Raw genomic sequence first — 27175 nt, forward strand, 5'->3', positions numbered from 1 at the left:
AAATTTACCCTTGTTTATTCTGAAGACAACTTATATAACATTATTCTTGCTTTATCAAATTGTAGTTTTTTGATAAAAAAATTTTTTTATCATTTTTGTATAGAACAGTTGTTTTTAATGTCTGAATCAAAGTGCTTGTGTAAATTACTATTGTTGATATAATTTACTTGTTTATTCTCATTCTTCGCTAGGAATCTGATGATTACAATGTGAAGGAATTGTCATACAGTATTTTAACTGTGATTGTTGAGCGTCTATTCAAGTCTTCTCAACCTTCAGATTCAGCTAATGACTTTTTATCAATGCTTATTCCTGTTTTAATGACTAAAATTAGTGAAAATGAGGTAATAATTTTGATGTAAAATTATGTTGTTTATTTATAAATGCAATTTGGTTTAATATGTATTATTTTAATGCAGCAAAGTAAACTAAAAAATTTTAAATATTAGTGAAGTTTTATCATTGCATTGAGAGTAAAAAAGTTCTGAAAAATATTAAGGTACTTTTCTGTTAAGGGGTTGCATAGGTTGTCATCAGAGTAGCAGGATCATCTGAAGTGAAAAAAAGAATCCGTGTTTTAGTTAAGGCTTCAAACTAGAAATTGGACAAAGGGGGGAAAAAAATGAAAATTAAATGTTTGACAGCTGTTTTCACATAAAAATGCAAAATTCGATAAAAATTTCATGGCATTTTGGGGGGAAAAAAATAGTTGCAATTGAAAAAAAAAAAAAACCTTCGTCCAAGTCCTTGTAAATTGTATCTCAAAGACCTGTTTAAAATTTCATCGAGATGGGTGGAGTAGTCTTCGAGAAATCTTGACAACCGACTTTAAAAACATAGTTTTGAGAAAAACGCGTTTAAAGTTTTGAGTGACCACAAAATTTTTTGCATCCGGCAAGCCCTAAACCCAATAATCTCATGACAAAAATAAACTGCCTATTTAGTTCATACATTCTGCCAATTTTTTGACAAGATAAAATATATTTCAGCGCACATCGTTTACATGCTACCTCAATTTTAAATTCCAGACCGAATTTCGAGCATTGTTTAAAGTTTACTTTTCCATCACACAAGTTTTCTTCACCTTCACTTTCATTGACGTTTGAACACTGCACAAAACACGACAGCGATGAAAAAACAAGATAAAAATCGATGATGGAATATTGGAGCGTGGTCTCTGGCACATGCTTTCACCTTTCAAATTTTGCTGATGTGCTCATGAAAGAATCATCATGCTGCTCAGGATTTTTAGGATTGAACGACTATCTCCGTTTCTTGGGTCGATCTTTTCTACAAGCACCCATCCACTATTTGAGATCTTGAAACTTTTTGCATTTTTAAATATAATTTACTTTGGACACTTATAACCTCAAAATAAACCTCGTGGTTCAACAAGTGATCACCAAATGAAGTATTTCAACTAGTTGCCCTCAGAAAAAGAGAAAAGTAGCCATAAAGGACAAATGAACAATAGGCGAGCAGCTGCTCTTTTATACCTGTGGCAAGCGGAGCCCAGGTAGCCTTGAGCGCGCCACTTGAAAAGGCTGTAGCTTCAAAACTATTACTCGGATCAACTTAAAATTTTCGGACAATATTTGAGAGATGTTTTAGATTCTAATAAGCCAAAAAAAGAAAAATCAATTTTTTGAACCCGTGAAGCCCATGTAACCCCTTAAAGCCATACTTTGCATTATTGGCATATTTGGCCTATTTCTTTCCCCAAAAATAGCTTTGTCTCAAGCTTTGTTCAATAGCTTTGTCTCAAGTGGACATTTTTTCCCAAAATGTTTTTCTTTATTTTTTGAAGTTTTCTTTTTTGTTATTAAAATTGTTGGTAATGCCCCCGCCTCAGTTGGTTTCTTCTCCAAAACCCTCTTCTCCCCCCCCCCAACAAAAAGAGAGAAGAGAAACATAAAATAAATACAGAATTATGATCTGTATGTATTTAATGCTGAAAAGTGACTAAATAAAACATTAAAAAATTAAAACAATGGTAATTAACACATTGCTGAGCACAAAAGCTTTAGAAAGTCATAGACTGAAAACAAGAATCTCATTTTTGTATGGTGATGGGCATTACCCTGAAAATCAGGTAGATGATGGCAAAATATGGTAAGCCACTTTTTTCAAATTGTCTGTAAACAGCATTTTTCAAGCTTATTCAATTTGCTGTTATGTTTGTTGTTCTGAAACTTTGCCATTTGACCAATAAAAGGTGCTTTGTTATGTGAAAAAAAATCAGTATTGGAAAATGATCTATCATATTTTGCCATCGGAAGCAATGTAACGTATAATTTATTTTACAGGACATATAATATGACTAAAATTATTTTTTGAAAGCACAATATGTTTAAATAAAATTTTTATTATTTGGATATGCATAGATGACTAAAATTTTTTTCAGTGATACTTGTTGAAGCAACTTCCTTTATGTAATGGTATGTCACAGAAATTGCACATGCACCGGGTGTCATTTCTATGTGATCTGTAAATGTGGCATACTGTCATTGGAAAATTTTTCTTGGGTGTTGTTTTTATACCCTGAAGGTATGTTTCAGGGTTCGTAGTGGTCCTTACAAGTGCTTATAAGTCCTTAAGTTTGAAAATAAAATATAAAGGCCCTTATAGGTGCTTACGTTTTCTTTAACCCTTTCGTGGGCCATTTATTTCTCTTTTGAATTTCTCCCATTTTTTTATGTTTTATTATCAACTAAACAATAGCATTTAAGGAAATATATTTTACTTTGCCAAATTTTTTGTTTACGTTTAAATTCTAGGTGTGGGAAGTATACTTCCCATGGGACCTTTTATGGTCATAGAGAAAATTCAATTTAAAGGCGATTATTTGCCGTGAAAAGATGAGAAACATATTGCAATGCACAAGGGTGCATCACATACTGCACACATATAGCAGGTCCTCTTTTCTTGGGAATTTGTGCAACATTTCCTACATCGTCTATAGTTGGAAACCATCTTTGGCATATGATTTCCCACATTGGCTAAGCGTGTATCATCCGGAACTGCACACCTTTTTGCTTGGAAGCTAGCAGGACGGCCTTTCCTTTTTCGAGGAATATCCATCTATTAGTTGACGAGCTAATGCTACACGGAATGTTAGGTGGTCTAACCTTCTGTTTCTCTTGTTTACTTGCCACAGTATAAAACTATTTATGATGCCAAGATCAATAAGAAAATCAAAAATAAGATGCCACCATTCTACAGATCTTCTTCCTATTTGGTATCTTTCTTTTCTTTGATCGAAGCAATCAACCCCTCCCATGATATCGTTATATACGGCAACAGCTTTAGGGCAAGGTACTTCTGTTTTAGTACCATCCTTTTGTGTACGATTTACAGATGTAATAATCCCTGAATTGTGTGCAGTAGCCAACAATGTAACAGCCTTTTTGTCCATCCACTTTATTGCAGCAACACCTTCTTTAGTTAGGAACGTTGATTCCCCTCTTTGTAGTTTGTTATTAGCCTTCAACATTGGTGGAAGATCCTTCCTTTGCGGCCTCACAGAAAACAGACCACTTATAAACAGACTTTTTGCAAGCCTAAAAGATGTCAAATAGTTATCATAGGCTATAAGATGTCCTGTCTGTTTCACATCTTCCGTTAGTTTAGTTTGTTTCCCCTAAGCTCAATATTTTACCCTTATTATCAAAAGTTTCTTTTCCACAATAAATTTCAAATTTTTGAATATATCCACTCTTAGGGTCTGCTAAACACCACACCTTGCAACCTCTTTTTATAGGCTTCATTGGCATATACTGCTTCAATGAAGTTCTCCCTTTGAAAGCTATCATACATTCATCTATTCGTAATGTTGACGAAAGTTCGTAGACTTAGGTATGGAATCATTGAGCTGTGAGAGGATTGGTTTGACTTTATCGAGTTTATCATGCCCAAGTTGCCCACATGAATTTGTGCTGTTGTCGTTTACGTGTAAAATCTCAGTTACTTTTTTGAACCTCTTTGCGATTATTATTCTTGCTACTGACTGAACACTGAGAATAGGATCTGTGCTCCAGTAGTTTTTCAGTTCAGGCAATTGATGTATACCCATGAGTATATGCATACCTACCCATGCTTTCAATTCTTCTGATGTGAAGTTCAGAATACTGTCTTTTGTGGTATGACCCAATCCCTTCCTTTTCTTAGGCTGCTTTGCATATGAGTTTCGTCAACAATATTCTGTAAAATTTCCTCGGTAAAAATCATGCCAAAATAATCCTTTTCTTTCTCAGTAGAATTGAATGTTATTTTCAAATGTATTTTCAAAAATATTCTAATTTTTCCAACATACCTATTGCACGTGGCTTTTACACACAATGCATTAGCATTTTCACTTTTCACTCATTATTTATTATTTAATATTAGATAGTTCTTGCAGAAATATACAAAATAAGAGAACGTTGTTATAATAAAAACAGTGTTTTACTTACATTTGTAGCAGAATCGTATAGCAATGCAAATGTCAAATCAAAACAGGTGTCTCAGTGGAACAGATCTCACACAACGCATTCGAACTTTCAAAACAAATGTGGTAATTCTGTTTTCAATCGATTGAACACAGATGACAGCACAATACTGAAGTGGGAATTAAGAGTTCCCAACGTTATAATACCAAAGCCAATATATTATAGTGGGTTTTGCGCTTCCCACAGGTGTATTTCCCAGGATCGTATAGGTGGAAAGTAATCTTCCCACGGCCCATGAAAGGGTTAAAGTCCTTATTTTTTTTTTGTTTTTAATGCTTTTTTTTTTTTTTTAATCCTTTGTTTTTAATGAACACGCATTTTTTCCCCGTACTAAAGCCGAAGCTAAATAAACAGCTTTTCTTCCTTATATTCAATGTCAGATGGTGAATCATACTCCCGAAAATTGCTTCCCCCCCTTCCTCTGCATTAACGTAACCTATGATGCACGTCGTTCTATTGGCCAAAGAATTGCGAAAATGTTGAAAATTCCGGTACATTCAGTATTCTTTTTCTCCCACCCAAATACTACACACGTTTGAATTTCTACCAAGATTTTAATAAATTTGCATTCTCGTTCCGCGTGGTCAGTTTCATATTCGTGTTTATTATGATCGTTATGCTTATATTATGAGCATATGTATGAATATTTATTATAATATAATTGCAGTAACTGGTGAAGTATGGATAAACTTCCAAAAATGGGTGTGTTTTTACACAGATTAGCTTTCTAAGGAATAATATTCGGAATGGCTTAAATAAAAGGAAAGTAATCGAATAGTCAAAATAATTTCTTTTTTTTTTTCCCCCAATACATTATACAGTACGGAGTTTGGGAGATTCTCTCCTTTCTCCGCAAAATCTCTAATATTGAAGCAGCAGACTTTTTTTTGTCACTGTCCAGTCTGGATTGAATAGGACTAAAAGTTTTTGCGGTCTACCCAACTCAAGCGAAGATTGATTCTATTCTGGAAATTTAATACAGTCTGTTGAAAATTAGAATCAGAAACACCCCAGATTAGTAAGTTTCTTTCTTTTCCTTTATTTAGTTCTTTCTCCGAATACCGGCAGGTGTTGATTCTGATTGCGTAATATCACATATGGAAGAATTACGCTGCACGTATTGCGCAATAACGTTTGCGGTATTTTGCATTGGTAATTAATTTTGATGTTCAGTCTGAGATTTGTTTATGAACACTTAAAAGAGTTTTACTGTGCTTTCTAAGCAGAATATTTCTCAGTTCAGTTGGTTTTTATATGATGCACATATCAAAATGTCAAAATCATTTATTTAGCCTAAATTTAAATCTAAAGAACGGCCATAATCTCCCCCACTCCTCTTTTTCCAGTTACTATCCTGAAAATTCGGGAATTTCCGAGTATGCTGGTTAGTTAAGCTTTTACTGTTGAAGGATGACTGAATGAAGCAATTTCCCGTCTTCTGATTTCAGAAATGTGCCTCTTTTTTACTTAAATTACTTTGCTTGGATATATGTTAAGGGAAAACTGTTATGTAATGAAAATTTAGAAAATGTTCAGAATTTTGATTTAAGTTAAATTATTTAAATATTAATATGAGCTGAAAAATAAATTGTATTTATTATTAGGTGCCAAATGAATACAATTAATATGGCTTATTATTTATTTTCTATATTTTCAACTGAAATATCATTAAATTTTGTAATATAGTTTAGTTCTGCATAGTTTTTTCTCCTCTCATTGTAAACTAATTCTGTAAATTGAACTGTCATTTAAAATAAAATAAAAAAAAAAAAAAAAAGTTAATTGTTTTCCATTGTTGAGGTAATGCTCATTCTCTTAATAAATATTGCATTCTTCATATTTTAAATTACAAGTCTAATTTTTCTTTTAAGGTTATGCAGTTGTGTATAATGTAATTAGACAGGTGCTTATTTTTTTCTTAAAATGTGCTTGAAAAGGGCTTATAGGTGCTTATTTTTTTAACTAAAATGTGACTATGAACCCTGTGTTTTCACATGTCACTGGACAATCTACGAAGTGGATCTTTGGTAGAAGCAGCAGCCCATGAGGTGGTAGGCTGTGGTGGCATCAATTTCTGTAATTACCTATGACCTTCCTGCAGAGAATAAATAATTTTTGTATTGCATTTTTTAGCTGGGTTTGCTGTATATTATAAAGCTTAATGCAGTGTTTATGATAAATGATGCCCTTTCTTATGGTCCATTTTATAGTTATTTGAAGGGTTGCATAATGTGAAAGATATTTATCTCCATGATTGGCAATACATGTACTCTGTTGTGCACAGAGACTTTTTGGATATTTTCATTAGTTTTATTTATTTATTTATATTTAGCTTCCCAGTCAGTATTACTTTGGCATTATGCATTGTACTTATTTTAACTTCTCTTAATATTTTTGCATATTAATAGAAGAATATCACCTTTTTGATGAAAACATATTTCACCTTTTTTCATTTTTCCCATTCAAGTTTTTAGTTCTACTACTGTACCACACACACACTTATAAAGGTGTTGAAATGAAAAGGTACAAAACAGCACTGTGGGTATAATTGAAGCCTTCATTCACAAGTAATCACCCGAGGTATCAACACAATTATCCCCCTATTTCACGAGCCAGAGGATTCCTTGTTTCCAGAATTCATGTGGCTGTGGAGGGAGCCAGTCCTCCATAGTGTTCTTCCGTTGAAATGTTCATATGAATTGAAATGCTTCCCTCTGAGATTTTTTTTTACCAGACCAGACTCGGGGAAGCCACAGGGCGACATGTCTGGGCTGTAGGATGGATACTCAAGTTGCTTCCACTTGAACTTGACAATTACAATTTGTGCGAATTTGAAGATGTGCGGACGTGTGTTGTAGTGAAGCAGAATCACTCCCTCCACAAGCAGCCCATGCTGTTTGCTCCTGAGAGATTTGCGTAAGCTACGAAAGTTTTCACTTTTCTGTGCTTGAGAAATTAGATGAGTATTGGACCTCGAATGTTGAAAAAGACTGTGAACATCACCCTTCCTGCTGAGGACATAGCTCTTGATTTTTTAGGCGAAGGTGATGATGAATGCTTCCATTACATGTTGTCCTGTGTAGTCTCTGGCTCAAAGTGATGGCACCAGCCATCACTCAAAGTGATCTGCTCTAGTGACTCAAAATGAGATCAGCTCAAAGTGATCTGCTCTAGGAAAACGGGATCCTCATGATACTAGAGCAGATGTTGCAGTACTAGCCCCATATGGAGTTCATTTTAGGATTTTCTGAGCTTTTCCGTCGTGCACAGTTTTCCTCACTGTTCCATCACTGGCCCTCACCATCATTGCCCACATTTGCATTGTGACACAGTGATCACTTCTCAAAATTATCACTCTGGTTGATCCTTTGTAACTAAAATCTGTTTATTAATTTAAAGGGTGATTGTGGTCCAGACATAACTGGAATTGCTGTTTTGCAAAATATTCACTCACCATCTTTCTCAAATTAAAATCAAATTTCTTTTCATTATACGACTGATATTATGACAGAACATGGAACAGCTCTGATAGCCTAGTTGTGAAGATTATAAAATATTATTTATTTTCAGTTCTAATCAAATACAGTCAAAAGTCGTTAATTCGGACACCCATAATTCGGAATGATCTATAATCCGGACCTCAAAACTAAAAACTTTTTCAGCGCATGCACCGCGTTGACACATGCGCATAGGCGTTTACGCGTGCGCGTAAGACCTTTTACGACTGCGCATCTGAGCATCTGAGTGTGCGCAAGTGCAGACGTTTTCGCGTGCGCGTTTTATGTATAATGGATGTATAAGCTAAAATTATCTAATTATCTATTTCAGTTAATGTTGATGATTGCGTTGTTCCTTAATTTTCGAATTGGATCCGGCTTATTATTTTTTGCAGACTGTAAGAGCAATTTTATAAAAGTAAGCTTAAACTTTCGATTATATCAAATAGAATTTCCGATATATATTTGTTAATATGTAAAGGATCTAAAGCGAAAGTATGTTTTGAAATCCGAAATCTGTTTAACAATTTCACACTGCTCGGCGGGGGGAAAGCCGCGACGGGCGCGTAATAAATTGGAAGTTGATCTGTCAGTACTATCCTTATCTTCAGCGCAGATGTTTTTATTTTATTAGGCTTATAATTCCTTACCAAATGTAGTATTTCATCTCAATATGCTCCATCTTTGATATGATTTAAAACAAGTTCCTCGTCATTATAATTCGCTTCCGATAGCGAAGAAAGTGACAGAGGTTATTGAAAATGAAAAAATTTCGATTGACAAATTAGTCGGTGTTCTCGACACAGCAATTATAGGACTTGAACAGCGGAACTTTGTAACTGAACAAGAAATTTTGTCTGTTTAATAGAATTAAAGAGAAAGTATTATCACATGAAACGAAGCAACTTACATTGAAGGAAATGTTTAATAAAGTAAACAAATAAATATTAAGCTTTTTCTTTTTGCAAATTTTGATACCCTTTAGATCATAATTGTTCTTTATTTCATAAATTACGGTTTCATATTTTTAATTTTAGAATTTCTGCATGCCATCTTACGAGATTTAAACTGATGATCTATAATCCGGAATCGCCGAAGTCCCGACGAGTCCGGATTAACGACTTTTGACTGTACTTAAGAGTTAAGTGACAAGCCACTGTCTGCGTCAAAATGCATTGTTGATCATACTGAATTATAAATTTTTAGCAAAGAAAATATAAATGCAGTGCCCCCAACACACACGGAAAAAAAAAAAAAAAAAAAGAGAGCGCTTAACTTTACAATTATTTACAAAAATGTTTATTTTACAAATGCCAAACATTAGTTCTTAGTTCACAAGCTCTCTAGTACTTTTTAACAATTTCATCAGACCGAGAAAGTGCAATACAATTATTTAAATGTTCAAAAACCATAGGGTGATTGGAGTCACACAAAATGCAATTTGGGAAATCCATCACTCCAATTCTGTAGATGTGTTCTCAGAAAGAGTCGTGCCCGGTCAGACGTCTAAATAGAACTACCACTGTATTTCTTGGAAACTGGGAATGAAACAGGGAACTTGTCTCCTTTCCCAGAATCCTCAAACTTTTATCCATAGCACATTAAACCATATCCTGCTTAACAATTTTTGTAAAAGTCAGGTTAACAAACAATTTAGTCTTATGAAAAGAAAGTTGTTTATTAATGCTTTGCATTTTCAAAGTTCTATTCTTAGCCAATGTATCAGCTTTTTCATTCCCCGTGATTCCACAGTTGGCTGGAATCCATTTGCAAAAATATTGAGAAACCAAAAACTTAGGTAATCATGAGAAATAATTCAGTAAAAATATAATTTAAAATATATATATTATATATATATATATATATATATATATATATATATGCTTTATTAATGAAATTGTCTTGAAAGTATTTGCATATGACTATAGGTATATGCATCATATTAACATTCTGAATTATTTAAAATCATGCTCAATTTTGAAATGGGATCTCAAATCACTCCTGTTACCTTGAATATTTAACACTGTAGGTTTAATGTTAACTTAGCATTAAAGCTCTTAGTTTAATGTTACATTAAACAATATAGTGTAACCTCATTTAACATTGAACTCTGATGGTTCAACGTTAATTATAAACACTCCTTATTTTATATGTAATCCTATACACATCAGTTCCCCCCCCCATTTTTGGTTTGATTTGAAAATATCACGCCGATTGTAGTATATCCTCTAGTCATACATTGTTTTGTATTCACAAATCAATGACTTAACAATTACTAAATTTTTAAAAGCAGTATATCTTTATAATTCCACATAGAATATTAAGTATCTTCATATATTTCTTTTTATATTCAGTATATTATTTATTTAAAAATAATATGTAGGGATAACATTTGATGGCAGCATCCTTTTATTTGAAAAATGATTGGGTACAAAAGTGAAACTGAGGAGTGAGGCTAATACATTTAATTGCTTCATAATGTGAGCTTGTCTTAGTAAAAGAAACTTATTCTCATTGCATTTATGGAATTCAGCGAATATGTTTAGTGCTTATAAATGTAATATCTCGTTCTGAATCATGTGCCTATTTTAAATCCCGAATTTGAGAAGTTTTGGATTATCTCATATTTATTTATTTAGTTACTTATTTATTCCTTCTTTCCTATTCTTTTTCTTTCTTCTTCTTTTTTTACTTCCTTGTACGAAGTAAAAAGGAAGTATTGTAATCGCGAAAAGTTTCAGGCAGCATATTTCAACGAAAATATCCATTTTCACCGCTATCGAATGCAATTTAATGATGTTTTTGCGTGATATCTGTACGTAAGGACAGAATAAAAGACTTGTTTCCTCCAAAAAAATTATAAAACTGCTTTAAAATTCTGAAGATAATTTTTCGTGGCGTCTCTACGAACGTATGTACGTATGTATCTCGCATAACTCAAAAACGAGTAGCCTCGGAACGTTGAAATTTATATATAAATAATATATAGGACTGCTATAACATGTAGATGTGCACCTCGTATTTTGGTTGCAATTGGCCACACCAAACGTATATAAATACTATATTTATATATATATCCACTCTGTTACTCGGCACAGTGATCTCAGTTTCTTTACTCTTATATGTTTGTAAACTGTACATTTTTTGCTTTAAAAATGATTGAATTCTGTTGTTCTTATCTTCCAGTTAAGGTTTTTTATGCCTTTCATAATTCTGGAAGCAATATTTGTACAATTATCAACAATCTAAAAGCTGTTTAAGTTTTAAATAACATGGCGGACATATTTGTTTACATTTGAAACAGCAGAATTGTAGATTTGTTGCCAATCTAGAGAGACTAAGCTTCGCAACAACTAAAATAATGCCTTCATTTAATATTGCGAATTAAATCATGCTTAATCCTTTCTGGAATTTTTTCGAGGAAATAAGTGTTTAAGATTTACTTAATTTTTAATAATTAGTAATTTTTAATACAGATATTTTGAGCTTTTATGTATTTTTGTCTTGTCGCGAAGTGAAAATTGAATTAATTGAATGAGAAATACTCAATTGTCTGTGAAAAACTGTTTCTTTTTTGTTTTGTTTGCTTAATTTCTTTTATACATCATTCTAGCTTTATTATAGTATTTGAAAAGAACATGTGGCAACGATTAGATAATTCTTTAAATGATATACATTTTGTGCATTCTGAGTTATAATATGAATGAAATATAATACTGTTAAGTGAACCTAGTGCCAGAGTGTTGCTATGTTAAACAAATAGAGTGAATTTTAAAGAATGCCTTTATTTTATTGTGGTTTATGCACTGTCGGCGAAGTAGATATAATTAAATCCAATAAGTTTAAAAGAAATGCAAGAAACAAATGAGTATAATTTAATATTCCGTACAAGGAAGTCGTGGTGACACCAGATTTTTTTTTTTAAATGGAAGTCTGTTATAAGCTTCAAAAAATAAAATATCAATTACAGTTTATCAGTTTCAGCCAAAATTTAACAGTCTTCATAGTCTTAAATACTAAATTTAAAAATTTGAAAGCTTTAGTTATTACTAGTTTACTGAAAAACTGAAAGTTAAAGTTGAAAAGATTTAGATTATGTTTTATGTAGTTTTTCATTAAAAACTGTTATGGGGTGCCTGAAAAGTATCACTTGTGGTTGTTCAGTTTTGACCAAAATTTAATCACGTCTTTATATGAATGTAGAAAGCGTAAATACAGAAAATAGAAATTTTTGGAAGTTTCATCTAAGAATTATCGTGGATGAAAAATTGTCATACACATACAGACAGGCAGTGCCATTGTAAAAGTAGTAAAAATGTGTTGTGCTGACCCTAATTCTTGTTACTCTCTAAACATTTTTGGACCAAAAACATTGCCACCCTTCCCTGCATGTACGTAGGCAGAAGTTAAAAATAGTGAATATCTTTTTTTTTTTTCCCTCTAGCTTAATTGTCAAGTTTGTGCATGTTTCTTGGGCTCAAAGTTCCACTTAGTGTAAGCAGGCCTTTACGGGTTTCAACTAAATATATTCTCAGTTGTCCAGTTTTATCCAAAATCTAATCTTTATATAAATATGAAAAGCTTAACCCTTAAATGCATGATTTTTTTATTTCCTTAGAATTGAGTATATTTTCTAAAAAAATATATATATTCAATTCTAAGGAAAGTTTATTACACAAGGAAAAAAATCAGAAATCAATATTTTGTATAATATGTTTATTTTTTCTTATGTTGCATATCTGTTACAATGTGCATAAAATGACAATTCTCCTTACATTCTACCAGTTTAAAAAATTTACATTAAAGAGATATTTATTAATGAAAATGTGTTTTTAATTTTTTCATAAAAGTGTATTCTATATGAATAACAATTACTAAACTATGTCGCGTTTCTTACAGAAATTTTTGTAGCAGTTTTTGTCTTTGTTGAAGCATAGAAATACAAGGGATTGTGTGCATGATACGTAGGTAAATCCATTGCAACTAGACATTTTGCATCTGTTTCTGTTGGTATTCTAATTTGGACAGTGATCAACTGAGTGTTGTCTCAAATCTTTTGGTGGTACTACAGTCAAAAGTCGTTAATTCGGACACCCATAATCCGGACCTCAAAGCTAAAAACTTTCTGCGCATGTGTCGCTACATGCAGGCGCATAGGCCTTTACTGCTGCGAATATAGGTGTACACATGCGCGTTTAATGTATAACGGACGGTATAAGCTAAGCTAAAATTATCTAATTCGGTTAATGTTGCAGATTGCGTTGTTCCTTAATCTTCGAACTGGATCTGGCTTATTATTTTTTGCAGACTGTTAGAGCAGTTTTATAAAAGTTCCGATATATATTTACTAATAAAGGATCTACAAAGCGGAAGTATGTTTCGAAGTCTATTAAACAGAAAGTGGAATTGCTGCAAAAAATGGATAAAGGCATATCCTTTGATTATCTAATCATTCCGAAATATGTTTATCAATTTCACGCTGCTCTGCGGGGGAAGGGAAACGACGCGGTGTGCAATGAATTGGAAGTTGATCTGCCAGCACTATCCTTATCTTCAGGGCAGATGTTTTTATTTTATTTGGCTTATAATTCTTTACTAAATGTAATATTTCATCTTGATGTACTCTGTCTTTGATATGATTTAAATCAAGTTCCTCGTCATTATAATTCGCTTCCGATAGCGAAGAAAGTGACAGAGGTTATTGAAAACAAAAAAATTTTGATTGACAAATTAGTCGGTATTCTCGACACAGCAATTATAGGACTTGAATAGCGGAACTTTGTAACTAAACAAGAAATTATGTCTGTTTAATAGAATTAAAGAGAAAGTATTATCACATGAAACGAAGCAACTTAAACAACTTACATTGAAAGAAATTTTTAATAAAGTAAACAAATAAATATTTAGCTTTTTCTTTTTGTAAATTTTGATACCCTTTAGATCATAATTGCTCTTTATTTCATAAATTACGGTTTCATATTTTTAATTTTATAATTTCTGCATGCCATCTTACCAGATTTAAACTGATGATCTATAATCTGGAATCGCCAAAGTCCCGCCGAGTCCGGATTAACGACTTTTGACTGTATAAGGTATTTCTCCCACCTTCTTAGTGAGCCTTCATGGTCTAGTGGTTTGCGCGCTCAGTGTGTAATTGAGAGGTCTGCGCTTCGATTTCCGGTGAAGGCGTTGCTAATTTTTCATCTTGCCTGCTTCCAATAAAATACCTAATGTCTTTACAAGTGGCACCCGAACTAAATGGGTGTTGGATGATGATTCAGCTCACCCTGGAATTGGCGATTGGGTCCCCTAAAAACCCCAGTCACCCTTTAAAAGGAGCAGTATATAAGGTATTTCTCCCGCCTTCTTAGTGGACCTTCGTGGTGTAGTGGTCTGTATGCTCAGCGCATAATTCAGAGGTCTGTGGTTCGATTCCCGGCAAAGGCGTTGTTAATTGTTCATATTGCCCGCTTCTAAAAAAATACCTAATGTCTCTAGAGTACCACAACCGTGGACATTTTTTCCTTATTGTTTCCCAGTTGTCCCTATATTCTGTTGTTTGGTCTTCCTCTTAGCACACCAATTTTTCCCATTTTGCAGAAAATCTCTGCAACTACAATTCTGAAACGCTTTTGATTCCAAACTTGAGCTCTGAGATCTTTTTTTAGTGATACCTCTTTATATAAGATCCAGGCATTTATTATTGCTAGTTCAGTCAAATGATACCTGAAATACTACCTTTTAGCTTTTAGTTTATCCTATGGCGACCTAAATGACTGTCCAACAAGTCTACTCCACCGATATGCTTATTATAGACTGTGACAGTTTCTGGGCAGTCAACTTTGTTATGAGTTTGTGTAGATCGCTCGAAATGCCTTTACTTTCTTTTCTGGCAGTTTGCCTGGGAATTTCGACAGAAGTACTACACATCGCTTGTCTTTCCATATTACAGATGATATATCAACACCATCCACATTTGCTATAAATTCATCAGTTGAACCTCATGGAAACTTCTTTAGTTCTTTCTCTGTAGGAAGTTTACATTTAGGAATTCTGTTCCCGTGTGCTGTACCTAATGAGAGTATGCCCTATTTATGTTTCTTTAAAGTCTAACAACAACATTTGAACTTGCACCAAGATCTGGTTCTATTGGCAAAAGCGACTTAGGATTGTTTTCTTGTCCTCTATAGATTTCAAAATTGTAAGAAAATCCTCATGTAGAACAGAGAGTAGAAAAGAGTTTGTAACCCCATTTGTATGCTTTATTCATCATATATTGTCATAAATTATGCCTAATGTTATTATTAGTGGCACACATTTGTTCATCAATGGACGATGACTCTTCAAAATGAACAGATGAAAATGTTTCAAGAAGAGAGTAAATAACTGGATGGATTTTATACAATTTATAATGGCTTAGCTCACCTCTATGTATTTCTTTTTCATTATCATTAAAACGGAGGTTAGATCTAAGATTTTCAAAATTATTTAATGTCATTGTCTTCTTCACAAGCTCCATACCAGTTACATCATTCCAAAAATCACATATATTAGCGTTATGAGTTACAGATGTAAGCAAACAAATTCCAAGTTACTTCTGTATGTCATTTTTTGTAATCTGCATAGTACTGGATGGGTCTTTTTGAAAACTATACAGCATGCTTTTGTCTAAAATTTTCTGAATCAGTTCATCAGTCAAGAAATATTTTACAAATCGAAATGGAATCTCTAGATTGGTAATTTTATTATGGGTATTCAAAGTTTCCCTTTGAATTTCTTATCCTTTTCAGATATATAAAGATTTCTTTCTTCCATGTATATTTTGGGGCTTCTGGTTTTGATAAGCCACTTGACATAGTGATATATTTTTTTGTTTGTTTGTTTTGAACATCAGGAGCAATGGCATTGCTTTTGGAATTCCTATTGCAGGCATCTGATTTTGTCTTCTCTTTCATGGCCTATATCAAATTGAGCATGATGGTAATGCATATTCATAGTCTTCACTATATAAAATGCCTAGCTTCCAAATAAATAGCCAAAAAGATTCACTTAGAAAGATGAACTAATTTTAAAATTTTTATTAAATTCATTTTTGCAAATAATTATTTCATGTATGATGCTATTACTAAGTGCTTAAATATGCTAAATTTCAAAGTTAATAGTTTCAAATGATGCAATAAAATCATATAGTAACATATCCTAAATTTTTTTAATAATGAAGTATTCACATGATGTTGCCCCCCAAATCCTGGTATGCTGCCTCAAAGGGGGGGTGTCCCTGGGAGGAGCAGGCGAAGTACATCGGAAGCATGGCTTCTGTTAGGGCCACCCTAGGCGTGAAGGCCGTTCCAACATGCCCAGCTAAAGTATAGCAGGTGAAGATCCTTCAGGGGATTACCATCTCGGTGATCGAGTGCCACAATCCTGAAGCCCCAGTGATCTCTCCTCCTTCTGCCTCTTCTCCTGTTAACTTCAACTTTTCCCGTTTTTCTTCTCCTGTGTGGTTTCCTCTTCCAAGGTTCGGGCTCTTCATAAGAAACTGGAACAGGCTTGTCCCTAGTTCTTCGAGTAATGAGAAAACTGCCATGTTTGCCGTGCGTGGAGACCCATGTCACTGGAAAGGAGAGTCCTGGTAGTTGAGGGGTGAGGTACTGGCCCAACACACTGCTTTGGCCTCTGCTTCAGTTAAACGGGAGACACCTTGTCGTCCTCACAGGTGTCAATCAGCTGGTAACTAGTCCTTCTGTCAATGGCTTGGGGACAAGCTCTCGGAAGTACCTGCTTTTGGGAAAGCCGACTGTGGGACTTCAGTTTGCATATAGGTCCGGCTAGCCCTGGCGTGGGAATCTGCGTCCCATGTTGGGCTCCATGGTGGGTGGGTTGGTCGGACCCGAATCTTTCTCCATTTAAATATGAATGCTATGATACCTTCCTGCTCCAACAATGTACCCAATACTCCGATTGTTACCAAAAGACTAAGAAGCGACATAGAAGGCACTGTCTCAGATGTACTTTGTCCACGTTTCTTAATTATAACCAGCTCTGAAGAATTTAAAAAAAAATGTCGCCCTTTCTAATAAACAAACATCTTTTGTCTTCTGTAGGAGAACTGAAAAATATTAAGAGGCTTCGGTCTGGAGACCTTTTGATAGAAACTGTGTCCGGAAAGCAGTCTAATAGTCTTTCGAAACTAACTATTAGGACAAGCAAACATCGCAGTTAAGCCACATAACACTCTAAATTCATCCCGAGGAGTAATCTCTGAAATAGACTTACTGTCAGTAACTGAGAGGACTTTGTTAAAGAATTAGCAGATCAAAACGTGTGTGGTGCTGGTAGGATCAAAATATGGAAAGAAGGTCAACTCATTCCACTAAACATGGCATACTTACTTTTAAGTCTCCTAACCTGCCTAAAAACATCAAAGCTGGATACCTAAACTGTTCAGTCAGGCCATATCTACCGAATCCAGTGCGTTGCTTTCAATGTCAGCGCTTTGGACATGGAAAGACCTCTTGTCGCGGTAGCCTCACGTGCGCTCGATGTTCCATCGTAGGCCATGCTAGTGAAGGCTGCTCTGCTGCCCCCTTATGTATAAACTGTAAAGGCGAGCATCCAGCTTTTTCAAGATCCTGTCCAAAATGGCAGACAGAAATACAAATTCAAAACATTAAAGTTACACAAAAGATATCATTTACAGAAGAGAAAAGACTGATTCTCTCTAATCAGTCAAGACCTAACAAATCTTATGCATCCGCAACAAAATCATTCAGATCAATATCAACGCAAACCACAATAACCACACAGAAAAAAGAACTAGCAATGACAGAAAATCCTAGAAACCAAAAATCAGGGGGAAAAAAACCTGATGTTAAAAGTAGTACGCCGGTGACTGCGCCCAAAAGAAAACAGGATGTCCAACAGAACAAACATAGAGATAAACAAGAGAAAAATAAGTAGAAACCCAGGACCCCCAGTCAAAGTTCCATCGCAAGCATGAGTTCAGGATGCCTAGACGAGTCAGACGAAATGGACGTTGAAGAAGGGTTATCCCTTCCGAAACACCTTTTGCCTCGAAAGTAAAAACAACAACAACACCAAAACAAGCATCCATTATGGGTACATTTATTTCGTGGAATTGCCGGGGTTTTCTTCAAAACCTAGATAACATCAAGGATTTAATAAACATGCATCAACCTGCCTGCCTTGCACTTCAGGAGACCTTGTTAAAAAGAAGCAGACATGCTAAGATACGAACATATACCACAGTAAGAAAGGACAACCCACTTGGGGATCGTGCCTGTGGTGGTCTGGGCCTTATCGCCTCCCACAATCACCCATACATTGCTCTCCCTTTGACAACCTCCCTTCAAGCTGTGGCAGTTCAGATTAATTTATGCTTTTCAATCACTATTTATTTACCCCCACATGAGCTTCTTGGTCAGCGAGAGTTGGACAGAATAATAGAGCAGCTTCCAAAACCTGTTTTGCTTTTAGGTGACTTCAGTGCCCATAGTACCTTATGGGGAAGTAGGGACACTAATTCAAGGGGCTGGCAGATTGAACGATTAATGGAAGATCGTCCTATTTGTCACCTTAATAATGGAGAATACACTTACTTTCGTCAACCGACTAGAACATTTCATGCAATAGATCTGGTTTTTTGTTCTCCCTGTCTACTATCTTTTTGCTCTTTCAGTGTAGGGGAGAATCTCTATGATAGTGACCACTTCTCAGTCATTGTAAATATTACAGGAAAATCAAAGATCTCAAGACAACCACACTTACTTTACGATAAAGCTGATTGGGGTATTTTTGCATCTTGCGCTGTGCTGACTGAAGAAATGGTTAGCAATGTGGACATTAATACTGCAGTAAAAATGTGATCTCTGATACTATTGTACAAGCAGCTGAACTCTGTATTCTGAAGTCCTCGACAAAGTTCCCTAACCCTGGTGGAACAGTGATTGTCATTAAACTTCAAGAGAGCAAAAGAAAGCTTGGCGTATCTTTCGCCAATATCCAACACCGGAAAATCTTGCATTCAAAAAAGCTAAGGCGAATGCAAGAAAAGTGAGGTGGCAAAGTCAGAGAAAATCATGGGCAGCCTACATCTCCATTATTACCTCCTAAGTGTCTAGCAAACAGGTTTGGGAAAGAGTCCGCAAAGCCACTGGACTATATAATGATTATCCCTTTTCTGTTCTAGAAAAAGATGAAAAGTTGATAAGCACTAGAGAAGAAATAGTTGATGCTTTAGGTGATACAGTTGCTGCTGTATCTGGCAGTAGCAATTACTCAAAAGAGTTTCTGTCCATAAAGATGCGTGCACTGATATGACTTGCCCTGGTACTCATGGCATAAGTTACTTGATGATAAAGCACCTGCCCTATGAACCTCTAGTGGTCCTTCTTGCTCTTTATAATAAGATATGGAAGGAACAAATTTTTCCAACTGCCTGGTGCAGGGCCTTTGTTATCCCTATAGTGAAACCCGACAAGGACCCGAAAAATTCTTTAAATTATTGCTCTATCGCGCTCACTAGCTGCCTTTGCAAGATCCAGTCCCAGATCTAGGGGGGGGCAAGCCGGGGTCTGTGCACCGGGCGGCAAATTCAAGAGTGACGCTGAATTGTATTTGGAATGATGTCAAATTTTGATGCAACATTAGTAGTTTTAAAGCCAGATTTAAAAACCTCTTTTAAGAATATTTAATTAATTAGTCGAAACCTCTTAATGGAGCAAATGGTTTTAAAAGTAAGCTAAGTACAGCCGAACACGACTCTAAAGATCAGATCAGGAAGAAGACAATAGAGGGACTCCAGGCATCACTGAGAAAGTCAAAGGACCCTGTCCCTCTGCCAACCTAACATGTAATTTTAATACAAAGGTACTCCCTAGATGCTTTGGTCTTTGGTCCCTGTAAGTGACGCATAGAGCAAAGAAAAGAATCTATATATCTTTCCCTTCAACTTCTTTGCCTAGAGTCCCTCTGTTGTCCTCTCTCCTGGCGGGAATATTCAAATGAAAAACAGAACGATTGCATAGAGGTGCCTTGTTTTTATACCAACGCCTCTTGCGAAATAAATGGAGAAGCATTGTAAATTGTAACTCTTTCCTAACACCGAATACAAATTAACCTTGGACCAATGAAATAATTCAAATTAATGCACGCGAATATACAACAGAAATGAAGTAAGGTATTTTGATTTTTTTCAGCCAGTCAGCAACCTAGGTTTTAAAAATGGATTTATTATTTTTATACTTTTTTAAGTTTTTTAATCTGGAGGGGTTTTTTGTTGTTTCATTTTCTGTTAATATGCCTGCTTCTAGTATTCTTCACTATATTTAGGGAGACGCAACCATTTAGTTAGCGCGTGCGTCTGCGACGTGGCCTTAATACTGTTGAATTTAATTACGTCGATTTTTAGCTTTTCTTATTAAGGCAAGTTATACTGTATATTATTTAGGGCGCAAGAAATCATGAGAGGGTCTAGAAAAAAACTCTCAGGTGCAGAATATAGAACCAGAGCAAAAGATAGGACGGAACAGAGAAAACTAATTGCAGCTAAAATGAAAAATGGCTTCACAGAAAAGACGAACCGTCAGACCCTGCCGCAACTTCCGATGGTGCAGAGATTCTAAACGATACTGATATTTCTTGCAATTTGCATGACCAAAATGAATAATCTTCATCTATCATCCTCAAACAGACACCATTTCAGCAACTGAGAGAACAACTTTCTTCACAGACCGCAAACGAACATCTAGAGGACATGAAATTAGAGTATAATGTATTTTCTCATTTAGGTGAATGTGGGCAGCAGAAAGAAGACTTAAAATCTTTTAATTTGTCGGACCAGGCCAATCACAGAAAAAATGAACGATCAGCAATAATCTTTCTTAGCAGTCAAGCTGTATTATTAGCCGAAAAATATCCAGAAAACGTAGACCTTAGGTACACTGAACGTGATGGAAGACATTTGACATCTTCATTGTGGCACAGAACATTAGCAAATAATGAAAGATCTTGGCTTATATATTCTAAAACTAAAAATGAAATTTTTGTACACCCTGTGAGATTTACCAGAAACATGCCACTGCCGTTACATCAGCATTGTGTAGTGCAGGATTCACTAAAGCTTCAGAAAGGTTAACTGAGAACGAAATATCTGAAATCCACAGAGAGTACGTGATTAAGAGGAAAATTCGACTACAACAAATGAAATTGTGTCAAGGCATCGATCATGACATTAAGAGATTAATTCCCACAGAGAAAAAAAAATGGAGAAAGATCCTACAGATGAGTATGGATGCTGTATTGTATCTTTCAACAAACTGTCTTTTCCGTGGATCTGATGAAACCCCTGGCAGTCTGCTCGCAAGGTGCCCTCGGCCTAGTCGACGCAATTTTTTTAATTAAATGACTCTGCTAGCCAAACGTAACTCTTTAAGTACCAGTTAGAATACCTAAAGAAGGGACAAGTATAATATTTAACAAAGATAATTCAAAATGAAATTACTGATGTAATGGCGAAAACAGTTCGCAATAGCATTTTAAATGATATTAAAGAAGCCAAATATTATACAGTAATGTTCGATTGCATTACAGAAGCGTCGCATACAGAACAAATGAGCCATGTGATTCAATACGTAAAAAATAGGTGGTGATATGTGTGAAATAAAGGAGAGCTTTATTGATTTCATAGAAATTGGTGGAAAGACAGGAGAATGTATTTCTCAACGGATTGTGGAAAAACTGACCCTTGATGGTTTGGATATTGACAATGTTGTGGTCAATCTGCGGATAACAGATCTAATACGGCCAGTCTTACCGGCCATACTAGATCTTGGAGTAATCCTGGAGTACAAGCCAGGATTATAGAAATGAATAAGCTGCCCAAATATGTGTGATATTTGGCTCACTCTTTGAATCTTATCTGTGCGCATTCTGCCTCGTCTTGCCCCGAAGCAGTTAACTTTTTTGGAATTATCCAGAAGATATTTAGCTTTTTTGTGGGATTCACTATTCGATGGGATATTACGAAAACATGTACAAAAACCAACTCAAAAGGAAGCAGCCAGACGAGATGTTTGGCAAAATGTGTGGCTTTGAAGGCCCTTCTAATGAATGTACCAGAAGTAGTAAAATCCTTGAAAGAAATTAATTATCTTTTAAAGTACTATATTACTATTTTAAAATTAACTATCTATCAAAGTATGAAGCAGGACATCTGCTACATGTTGTAAAAAATTTTGAATTTATTATCAGCCTGACAATTTGGGATAATATTCTTCAAGAAATCAATCGAATAAATTCTGAAATTCAAAAGGGAGATATTATTCTTGCGCGTTCCGTCGCATTCATGGAAGGTCTGACCAAAACTTTGCAAAAAATGAGAGAAATTCTTACGGAATATTGGATAGAAGGATTTAAAGCAGCAACCGAAAAAAATTGAGGTTGAGCTGTTCTGACAAATAAGTGAATTCTAAAACGCAAAAAGGAATTTGATGAATTGTGCAAGGACAAATCACGAACATTTCATAGTGTTCAGCTATTTTCTAATGCAATGAAAATAGTATTTGATCGAATCTTATCAGAAATTAAAACGAGGGTAAACAGGGCTATTACACTAAATTCAATTTTCCATTTTTCAATGGTCATGAAATATTGAATATGTCAACTGATGAACTGCAAGAGAATAGAGCAGATCTTGCACGAAAATATGAGAGAGATCTCTAAACGCATTTGAGTTGTGTCAGGAACATGTCGTTTTTAGACAACAAAGCCTCAATATTATTCGTCGACATAAAAAAGGCTAGAGCTTTTTATCTTTTGCAACAGATCTACATCTATGATTTTCAGGATGCCTTTTACAATATTTGTATTGCCCTGCGGATTTACTCTATGCTTCCAACTACATCCGCAAGCTGTGAGCGAAGTTTTAGCAAATTAAAATTTATTAAAAACTATCTGAGATCATCGATGCGCCAAAAGCGTTTATTAAGTCTCGCAATTCTGGCAATTGAAAATCAAACAGCACATCAAGTTAATTATGATGATGCCATAGATTTATTTGCAGAACAAAAGGCTCGCAGAGTAAAATTTTAATCCCGTAATATTTTAAGTGTTAGGTTAGAACTTAAAATTATTACTGAAATAAGAATTATGAAAAGAAGTATAAATACTAACCTTTTCACTAGTAGCCCGTATTGCTGTTAGGTATAGCTAATAAAAGTTAGTTACATAATTAATCAGCTCATCTATTGTCCCAACTTATGTAATCTATTGTTTGTAACTAAAGGTTATTTTTATTAAGAGTGCATAATCAAGGGTATCGAAAGACGTATATAATTTTAAAGATACCATAAGGTATTTTCCATTCCTTAAGCGTAACATTTTTGCTGAAATCTTATTTAAACGTAACGTTTTGCATAAGCATAACTATACAAATTGCTATTATCCATCACACAATGAATGTTTCTTTTATGCGGAAGTGTCCCGTTTTTCGATTTCTAAATGTAAACAAAAAACACTCCATCTGGAGATCGAAACCCTCGGAGCAGTGCTTCACTCGCAGCGCGGGGTTGACCCCTCCTTTCTGTCTTACCTCCATGGTGTGGCTAGTTATTGTTGCAAATGTTGCAAAATTGCGTATTTCAAAGAAAATGAAATTTTGATTATTACACTACAAAAATAGTCTTTTGCGTGAATATGTAAATATTTAATATGTTACCGAGCTTTGTGAGGACAATAGTAGAGTTCTTGAGTAGGCTACATGAAGGAGTTATTGTGAAATGAATATTTAACGTGCTAGGTTAAAGTTACTATTAGTATCGAGAAATTGGTAAAAAATTATTCAATCCACTGTATTAGTGATTTGTGATTTGCTTATATTTGTTTAAATGAAATTTTTTATTATTTATTAATGTCTAATTATAGTTTTTGTGCCGTGCTGAACTATTTTTAGTATTTAGTTCTGAATCGTTTTCTATTAGCATCATTTATTAGTATGAGTAGGCATTGTTGCAAATATTGAAAAAATCCTCATTTCAGGAAAAATGTAAATTTGATTATTTCAGTGCACCGGACAAGTAACTGAATTAAGAGGTTTGCGCGAGTTTTTAATTATGTAACGGCCACCAGCGGCTGAGATGTAAAGTCTGAACACTGGTAGTTCGGTCGGGGGTTAGAATCAAGCAAATTAGCTGGCTGCATGGGTGTTTCCGACGTTTCGCTCATGCGTAACTTGCATATGAGCCAATTACTTTTAGAAAGACCTCACCCCTCTTAGGCAGGTAGCTCTCTTATACTTTGCTATAAGAAAAGAAATTAAACCATTTATTATGTTTATTTCTTTTAGAACAAAAATGGCAAATAAAGAATTTCCTACTATAAAATGGATTTTACATTTTACCTTGAAAACTACCTAATTCTATGTTTATTTAAAAAACTTAAAATTTGTTACAGAAACTTAAAGGAAGATGGGTAAGGGTGGCATTTTTAAGTTTTTACCCCACCTAGGAAAAATGCTAAATCCGGCACTGGCAGGATCGTGGAAAAAATGGTGAATCACCGTCTTACCTACTATCTGGAGACTAATTAATGCCTATCGCCTCACCAAAGTGGTTTCCGTAAGGGAAGATCTTCACTTGATAATGCCCTGTTTTTAGAAACCGCAGTATGCAATGCATTTGTGAAAAGAAATCATGTGGTATCAATCTTCTTTGACATGGAAAAGGCATATGATAGAACTTGGCGGCATGGAACTCTTCATGACCTTTACAGCACTGGATTGCGAGGTAATTTACCCATCTTCATTCAAAACTTTCTGAAGGGCTGCACTTTCCAAGTCAAAATTGGTTCGTTGCTTTCTCAAGTATTTGTACAAGAAGAAGATGTACCACAAGGTTCGGTGCTCGGTGTCACTCTTTTCAGCCTAAAAATTAATTCCATTTTAAGAGAACTTCCTCCCACAGTGCATGGTTCCCTGTATGTTGATGATCTATTGTCAAGATATGAGATACATTGAGAGACAACTACAAATTGCTCTAAATAGCATCGTAAAGTGGTCCAACAACAATGGTTTTAAATTTTCTAGCCAGAAGACAGTCTGTGTGCACTTCTGTCACAAAAGAAATGTACATCCTGATCCAGAGCTGCATCTTGACAGCTCTTTGATCCGTGTTGAGCCAGAAGCAAAATTCTTAGGAGTTATATTTGACAGAAAGCTCACTTTCCATTCTCATATCTTAAATCTAAAGAAAAAATGTGCTAAAGCTCTGAACATACTGAAAGTCCTGGCCAATACTTCATGGGGAGCAGAACGTTCTTCTCTGCTCCACATTTATAGAGCTTTAATCCGTTCCAAACTTGACTGTGGCTGTGCTACCTATGGATCTGCAAGACCTTCTGTGCTACTGAAATTGGATCCATACTCCGGGAATCGAACCACGGACCTCTGGAATACCGACCCAGCGTGCAGGACCACTACACCACAAAGGCACCCGAGAAGGTGGGAGAAATTACCTTATATACTCCCCCTTTTAAGGGCGACTGGGGTTTTGGGGGACCCAATCGCCAAATCCTGGCTGTGGAGAGTCATCATCCATCACCCTTTCAGTTCAGGCACCACTGTAGAAACATTTGGATTATTTGGTAGCCTGCAAGATGAAAAATGAGCAACCGCTTTCGCCGTGAATCGAACCATGGACCTCTGGAATACCGGCCCATCGTGCAGAACCACTACACCACGAAGGCACATTAGGAAAGCGGGAGAAATACCTTATACATATAGTAGCAGAAAAGAAACATAGACCACTTAATGGAAATTCCATCGCATGCCACCAAAGCACAGTTATTTTACATGTTGCAGATATGCTACACTATACATTTATACCATTATACAGTGGATAAAAGATTGTCATACACATAGACACAAATACACACACACACACACACAAAAAAAAAAATATTCTATTAATAGTGAAAACATTGTGTTGATCCTAATTTGTGCTTATTCATTGAAAACTTGCTATCAAATTTTTGGAAGGAAACCACTACCTCCCTTACCTGTGAATTTATAGATACAGGTGTAAGTGAACACCAAAATGGGTGTTTTTTTTTTTTTTTTTTTTTTTTTTTTTTTTTTTTTTTTTTTTTTCCCACATATTTTGAGGAAGAAGATATGTTTTTATTATGTAGTTTCAATAATAAGAAATATATACTGTTGTACAGGGCATTTATTATTTAATTAATGTGTAATAGTAAAAAATAATGGATATTAACTATGTTATTTGTGCTAACTGTAAATGAAATGCTTTTTTGTATTTTAGTGGGCATTAGGTGCAATTCAATGTTTAGCTGTATGTTTGAAAGAAATTCATTTGATTCCTCCTTCACTTAAAGTAAGTTGTAATTTTTTTTCTTTTTTCTTTTTTTAACCGAGGCTTTTATTTAATATTATAGGCTTGTGATTCCGTAAGGTATAAGGTAATTTCTGTTTCTTAGTAATTCATGTGGGTTTTTATTCTCGTGTTCATAATACTTCTGATATTTATTCCTCCTTAATTACGTGCTGTCTAAAGTTCAGGATATTGCTTTGTGAAAATATTTGGACTTTATATTTATTTATGATTTGTTAAGTTGAAATATCCTTTAAGCATGAATCCATAAATCCAAGTGCATAGATAAAAAATAACCATGTATGATGTGAAAATTCATACTTCAAGGGTTTTAAATAAAATATTTACAACAGTGGTCTCAAACGCATTACATATAGGCCAAATGCAGGATCTAAACACAACTGATGGGTTTAAAAGCTGATGGGTGTTAAACTTTTTAAGAAAATAAAATTAAAAATTTTATTTAGTAAATATTGACCAAATTATGCATAAATAGTAATAATAATGATGCAAAGAAAAAAAAAATTGATTGTATATTTATATTTTGTTTGAAATCTTAAGTTTTAAGAAATTTCTGAATGTTACACTTTAAATTTCAAGCGTAATGACAGCCAAAGGTGAAGTTTTTAGACTGGCATTTATTTCAGATAATTTTAATGTGTAGAATAAGCCACAAAATAACTTACTTGAACAAAAAATAAGCATATTATAAAATTTCAAGTTGCACTAAACTTGAGAAGAGATAATGACAAAATATTTTTTTCTTTTATTTATTAAATATTTCTGT

The 27175-nt window shown here is 34.7% G+C and overlaps 1 protein-coding gene across 1 annotated transcript in view; it reads left to right on the forward strand.

Moving 5' to 3' along the window:
• The window catches only part of LOC118183496 (proline-, glutamic acid- and leucine-rich protein 1-like), a 223786-nt gene that overhangs the window by 58662 nt on the left and 137949 nt on the right, over nucleotides 1–27175 (forward strand). The window contains exons 4-5 of the mRNA XM_085819090.1: nucleotides 192–344; nucleotides 26320–26391. Coding sequence (XP_085675216.1) covers nucleotides 192–344; nucleotides 26320–26391 — 225 coding nt within the window. The remainder of the gene's footprint in view (nucleotides 1–191; nucleotides 345–26319; nucleotides 26392–27175) is intronic.

The sequence above is a fragment of the Stegodyphus dumicola genome, chromosome 6, assembly GCF_044657685.1.
Source record: "Stegodyphus dumicola isolate Sdum_Otavi_A_Nest chromosome 6, ASM4465768v1".
NCBI lineage: Eukaryota > Metazoa > Arthropoda > Arachnida > Araneae > Eresidae > Stegodyphus > Stegodyphus dumicola.